Source organism: Octodon degus, unplaced genomic scaffold (assembly GCF_000260255.1).
Source record: "Octodon degus isolate 3935 unplaced genomic scaffold, OctDeg1.0 scaffold00127, whole genome shotgun sequence".
Lineage (NCBI taxonomy): Eukaryota > Metazoa > Chordata > Mammalia > Rodentia > Octodontidae > Octodon > Octodon degus.
Window position 1 is genome coordinate 5,981,959 of NW_004524703.1, and position 6,967 is coordinate 5,988,925.

Consider the following 6,967-nt stretch of genomic DNA (forward strand, 5'->3'; position numbering starts at 1 on the left):
ATGGGTTTTCCTTTGAATGTGATCTGCTTCTTTTCTCTAGTGGCTTTCAATATATTATTCTTGAGCTGAATTTCTGAGATCTTGACTATTATATGTCTCGGTGTGTTTTTCATTGGGTTGAGGTTACTTGGCGTCTGTATGCTTTAGTTACCTGAATGTCAGATTGTTTCCTCATATTTAGGAAGTTTTCTGCTACTACTTCTGCCCATATTATTTAAATGTCCTTTGTATTGACTCCTTCTTTCTCATTGATGCCTATTAGTCTCACATTGTTCATCTTTGCTTCGTCTTGCAGGTGATGGATTATTTTTTCCGGTATCCTAGTTGTTTTTAGGAGATCCTTTCTTTTCACTAGCTGCACCAGCGTCTTCAAGATCTGAAACTTTGTCTTCACTTTCACTTAAACAGTTTTGCAACCTTGTGATCGAGATTTTAAGTTCCTCTATATCTCTTTGAGTCTGCTTCATGTGATCTATTTCTTGCCTGTATTGCTCATTCAAGGAATCTGTCATTTTTCTAATCTCTTCTATTTTTTTTATCAATGTCTTCTTTAGAAGCAGTTATTAATCCTTTTACTGCAGTGTTTTCTTCAGATTGGGTTTCCTCCCTGTTTCGGTAGTTGATTCTTTACTTCAGATGCTACGAGTAAAGAGAATTCTTACTTCAGAAAAGAATTCTGTTCTGAGTTCCTCTATAACCTTCTGCTGTTGCGTATTTATTATCTATGCTATTAATTCATCCATTTCAGCTGAGCTAGTGTCCTCTGCACTTGTTCTGGGTGGGCACTGAGTTTCCTCCATATGTTTCTGCATTGGATTCTTTATTGCAGATGGTATTAATTCAGGGATTTCTTTTTTCATTTCCAATCTGAGTTCCTTTATGACTTTCTGCAGTTGTTTATTTCAGAAGCTGCTGATTCATTGATTTCAGCTGTGTGGTTCCCAATTTGTTCTGTGTTAGTGTCCTCTGCACTTGTTATAGGTGGGTTTGCGGTCTGAGATTGTATTTTGCTCCTTCTTGTCATTTTGTGTAGCATTGTTTTATGACCTTTGTTGTAGAGCTTTGGTACAGTTATAACCTTAGCACCTACTGAAATTCAGGTGCAGATTTACAAAGTTTGGATTTATCCTGCTGTGCCTGGCTTGGGTCTGGCTGCTGTGTTCAGCTCCTTTCTGCTGCTGCCCTTGGGAGTGATGCTGTTGTGCCCCTCTAGCAAGATGTTCTGCTCCTGGACTAGCTGGGTGACTTTGTTCCCTATTCTCTCTGCAGGGATTGCAGTTGCAGGGTTTCACCCTAGGCCTGTGTGCCAGACCTGAGCTGAGTGTGGAGGGGACAAGTTGGAGTAGCGGGGAGAGGAAGCTTTCCCACACACTCACAGGGCCTGGTTTACGACTGGATCTGGGGGTTCCCACAATGCGGCAGAAATTCTCACTAGGCAGGCGGAGTGGAGGGGTGCTGCGGAGTGGTGGGAGGTCCCAAGAGGGTGGAAGAGGGTCTCACCCATGCTGTACATGGGCTGGGACCAGCAGGTCCCGCAGGCACAGGGTAGCCAGAAGCTCTCCCACACACTCACTAGGCCTAAGCTAGGACTGGATCTAGGGGTCCCCAGAACGTGGCAGAAATTCTCACTGGGCCAGCGGTGCAGGGGGTGCTGCGGAGTGGTGGTGAGGTCCCAAGAGAGTGGAACAGGGTCCCACCCACGCTGTGCCTGGGCTGGGACTGGGAGGTCCCGCTGGTGCAGGATAGCAGGAAGCTCACTGGCGCCTGGGCTAGGACTAGATCTAGGACAGGAAAACTTAATACCCACAATTCTTAAAAGAGGGTCGGGGGCCTGCCCCATAGCTCAGTTCTTTAAGTGGCTGCTTCAACAAAGCAGTCAGGCTCAGGTTGCTGTGGTTCGATCCCCACAACTCAAGCCAGCCAAACCTGCCCTGAAGTCATCTGGAGCAAAAAAAAAAAAGAGAGGATGGCTATCAATTCACAGTGAGGTGCTCAGATCCCCTCTGGCAGTTGACCTGTGATGCCCAACACTAACTAATCTGTGTGCTTCTTGAGACTTTCTGAGAACAGCAAGTATATCCAAAACTTGCGCCTAACACTATTTTAGCATTTACTAAAACACTGTGCTTACCACTTATCTTAAACATTGTTTTCAATCTGGTATGAATCAATTCAAATTATTTATGTGAAGGCTTTAAGAATTAAACCAGGGGCCAGCAAATCTTAGCTCATAGTCCAAATTTAAAGATGACCTATTTTGTAAATTTTGTTATCACACAGCCATGCTGACTTGTCTGTATACCATTTGTGGCTGCTTTACCGATCAGTGACAGAATTGAGAGGCTAAGACAGAGATTGATGATTCATGTGGCTCCAGTCATCCACATACCAGGGCTCATTCGAGGATCCTGCTGAACATCAAAAGTCATAGGCAATCAACTCCCATATAAAAAGGCCCAGTATTTGCACACAGCTGATGAAAATGCTCCTATATGCTTTAAAACACTTCTAGATCACTTTTAATACTTCATAAATGTGTATGGTATATAAGTAATTGCTTAGGGAACATAAAGTATTATTTAGGGAATGACAAGGGAAAAATGTGTATGTTCATTACAGATACTAATTATATTTTAAATTTAGGGAAGATACTAGGATTGAACCTAAAGGTGCTCTACTATTGAGTTACAGCCCTTTTAAAAAAATGTTTGGAGACAGTCTAAATTGCTCTGCCTGGCCTCCACCTTGTGCTCCTTTAGCTTCCTGAGCAACCAGGATCACAGGTGTGCACCACTAGGCCCAGCTCCCTGCTTCCTTTTGGTTTAGAGGCAGGGCTGAACTATGCTTCAGGCTGGCCCTGAACGTGCAGTCCTCCTGCCACAGCCTCCTAGCATTCCGGGATTCCAGGCATACACTACCATGCCTGGCTTTGGCTCCAAATATTTTTCTCTGACTTTGGTTGAATCCGTAGACATGGAATTCATAGATATGGAAAGCTGACTAGAGCTACTATCTGGTTCTTTACACAAGTTCATCAACTCTGAAATGAGGGTGACTCAGAGTTGATAAACGTGAGAAATTTAACAAAATGATCTTCATTTAATTTTCCCTGTTTTAACTCTCTAAGTCTGAAGCCAGTATAAGGCTGGTGAAGCACACAGGCATTTTTACAACACTAGGATAAAAGGACTTTCTCTTTGCTGATCAGCAATACGTGTGTGTTTCATCGCCTTGTTCCTTTGTACAAGCTTCCTTGAGAACATAATGAAAGCTACGGACTTTTCCCCCCAGAAAAACGTAAAATCACATGCATTTAATAAATAAGCCAACAACTGTGGAACTGCCATACTCATATCTAAATATATGCTTTTGTGGAGAATTTTCCACTTGAAAGATAAATATAAACCAATAGCTTTCAGTAGCACACCCTCCCCATGATTTTCAAATCTAGTAAAATGAAGCTTAAAAATACAGATACCACAATTTTATAATGGTTAGAAATTCACCAAAATATGCTTTTTTGCACCTTTTCTCCACCTACAGCTTACCCTCCTTCCAAATGATCACTTTGAGAGTGTACACGTAAGGCTCACAGATGACCTCCTCAGACACGGAGGGTGACAACCATTCTCCAGTAATGCACACAGAATGTACAATCCACTTAAATTTCACATACCTCACTGTTGACTTCCTGAAATATTTTCATCAGCTCTTTTGCAACATAAGATGGGCAACCATACATATAATAAAGTAGGTTTTTCAAAGTTTCAGATAATTTCTGGTGAGATTTCTGTTTCTTTTCTCTTTTTAGTTCCTCAAATAAAGTAGCTAAGTCCTAGAATACCCAAAATAAAATCAGAAGAAAAAGGGTTGAGGAGCTACAAAAGCTAAGTATATTAATTAATTAAGGAGATTCATTTCCAAATGATTTGATGCTTTTTTTTCACTTCCCCTTAAAACACTAATTTCAGAGCATCAATACCCCTGCTAGCTCACTATGAAAAGCTATATATGAGTCTTTTATTCCAGAAAGATCAGCAAATTTAAAATACAGTATTGCAATCTTTTAAAAGTGAGGAATAAAACCAGCTCTCAACATGCAAGTTTCTAAATTCAGTGATATACCATCAAAATCCCTACAAAATAAAAATGTCAAAAATTGAGAACACTGCTCATCTAGACACAGAGGTGAGTACCCATACACACATGTACACACACACACACACACACACACACACAATCTTCTTTGCCAGTGAGTTTACCTGAAGGACATAGGTGGCATCAGAAGTGATCTCCTCTGCTTTGGGAACCAGATGGTCTATCACCAGATGAAACTGTGATGCCACTCCACTGAGGGCCTGGAGACACTGAACAGCCGCCCTACGGACTTCTTTTATGGTGCTTCCCAGATTAATGATTAGTGATGCCACCACTAAAACCAAAGGGGGAAAAATGTAAGTAATTTTAAAAAGAGAAAGAATACAAAACTTAAATAGGTTCTGCATCATGAAGGTTTCTCTCCCGGGGCTGGGGATGCAGTTCTGTGGTAGGACACTTGCCTACCAGGTGTGAGGCCCTGGGCTCAAGCCCTGGCACCACACACACCCCACACAGTGATCCTGTTTATTGGTCTCCCTAATACTGTGATTAAAGGCATGGCCACCACACCTAATTTACAAACTTCTGAATTAATCCATATAGAAAAATGTCCACAGCACATTAACTGAAATATTGTAGTTGAAATGTTGAAGTTTAAATGCATAGAAAGTTTCCATTATCTGAAAATAACTAGAAAAAACTTAAGCACCACTTACGTAAAATAGAGTAGAATTATGTATAGCAAATAATGGAGAAAAACTACCTTCATTTTTTTTTGTTTTGTAAATAAAATTTGAAATTATCTATCTATACACAACAAAATTTTAGCTACAAATGAAATGATATGCTCTTTCCAGGAATTTATACAAGGTAAATATTTAGAAGTTGTTCTCAGGAAAGTATGATCATTCACTTTGGTTTCACACATTTATAAAAAGTGATTTAGAATAAAGAACGTATCAAGAACATCTTCATACTTCCCAGGGTCACTCTTCTCCTGACAGTAAAATCATTCTGGTTTGAAGCATCAATCATATCGCTGGCTTCACTCCGTTTCTTCCTCTGGTTATTTCACTGTGGTCTAAGTCTGCTGGATCAACTCATTTATCAGCAGCTCTGTAAATCATCCTGCTCATCAGTATCATATCCATCAATTTCATAAATTCTGCACCTTTTGCAAACTTTTTAATTCCTCTTTATAAAAGATAAATTTTATTTTCAGGTGCTTCATTAATGAGCAATGAATCTAAAAATGACCTATACCTGATAAAAGAGATGCATCTGGAAGGGATTTTTTGAATAAGCTGATTACTTAATTATATAATGATTTGGGTTCCATATCTAACTGTAGGTGCAGAGGCCAGGGATTTAGCTCAGTGGGGCAGTGCCTGTCTGGCAAGTGTGAGGTCCTGAGTTTGATTCCCAGTACCAAAAACAAACAAACAAACAAACAAACAAACAAAACACTACAGCTGCTGGAGTTCAGAAAATGCACAGCTATATATTAACTCATGTGTAGCCTTCTGTGGTTTCTATTTTTCAACTTTTGTGCTTAGTGATATTTTACAAAGTATCATTAGTAAATTAAAAATAGAACAGAAAAAGTTTATATATAGCCACTTCAAAAGAAAAAGTTATAAATTTTCTAAATTCTCCATAAACCATATGGAGAGAACATACTAACAGTTTTACTTTTCTTTCTTTTTTGAGATAAGATCTTGCCATGTAGCTTATGCCAGCCTTGAATTCATTACATAGCCCCAGGCTGGCCTCAAACTCTTGGCAAAACTCCTGCAGCAAGATCCTGAGTGCTGGGCCACCACGCCCAGCCTATTTTGGTATTTTCCATACCTGGAGATGACATGGATGCCAGCTGCTGTTTACACTGTGTCTTCTGAGAAGAGAGCACCGTGCAGCCCAAGTACAGCGCCTGAGTCTGCAGAGCAGACTTCACACTGCAGTTAAGTGGATTTGAAAGGCTAGAACCATAGGTCCATAAAACAGAAAAGAACTTGAATAACTGAAAAACATCTTCCAGATGTACCTAGTTAAAATAAGAAAAGAGAAGTTTTATTCGCACTCAAGTTGCTTCCAAATTGTTTTCATTAAGGAACAGTTATAAGACAAACATAATACTGTGCCTTATCTAATCACTTAAACTTATTTTTTAATGCATTTGTTACAGGGTCTCACTACCCAGCCTGGACTCAGTGATCCTCCTGTTTTCAGTCTCCCCAGTGCTGGGATTACAGGCATTTGCCACCACACCAGGACTCAGTGGCTAACTTAATGTGCCTGAACACAGCGCTGATGCAGCATGTGGTGCCAGGGATTGAACCCTGGTCCCTGCACTTGCCTGTCTGGCAAGTGTGAGGTCCTGAGTTTGATTCCCAGTACCAAAAACAAATAAGTAAACAAACAAAACACTACAGCTGTTGGAGTTCAGAAAATGAATAGCTATACATTAAGAACTCATGTATAGCCTTCTGTGGTTTCTATTTTTCAACTTTTGTGTTTAGTGATATTTTAAAAATCACTACTTCATGGTGCCAAATGCCTGTAATCCCAGCTGGCCCTACTCAAACTTATTCTGCACTAGTGTAGTATTTTAATGAGTTAGGAAGAATATGAAAAGTGACACTAGCGACCCACTATCACCTTGAGTTTGAAAGCAAAGACACTAAGTAAAAAAAAAAGAGCGAGGGCAAGGGAGATAGCTCAGTGGAATAAGTGCTTCCCTGGCAAGCGCAAGGGCCTGAGTTCAATCCCTGGTTCTTAAAAAAAAAAAAAAAAAAAAAGAGTGGTGTTTGGGAAGCTTCATTCAGAAGGCACTTTGAAGGTAGAGTGGTCACTGCCAACTTTGTGAAAT

At 40.3% G+C, this 6,967-nt stretch overlaps 1 protein-coding gene across 3 annotated transcripts in view; it reads right to left on the minus strand.

The window, feature by feature from the left end:
• The window catches only part of Heatr1 (HEAT repeat containing 1), a 68,271-nt gene that overhangs the window by 29,850 nt on the left and 31,454 nt on the right, over positions 1–6,967 (minus strand). For all 3 annotated transcript variants that reach the window (XM_023700881.1, XM_004640842.2, XM_023700880.1), the window contains exons 21-23: positions 5,950–6,142; positions 4,263–4,432; positions 3,677–3,835 (exon numbers count right to left, since the gene is read on the minus strand). In XM_023700881.1, the coding sequence (XP_023556649.1) occupies positions 3,677–3,835; positions 4,263–4,432; positions 5,950–6,142 (522 nt within the window). The remainder of the gene's footprint in view (positions 1–3,676; positions 3,836–4,262; positions 4,433–5,949; positions 6,143–6,967) is intronic.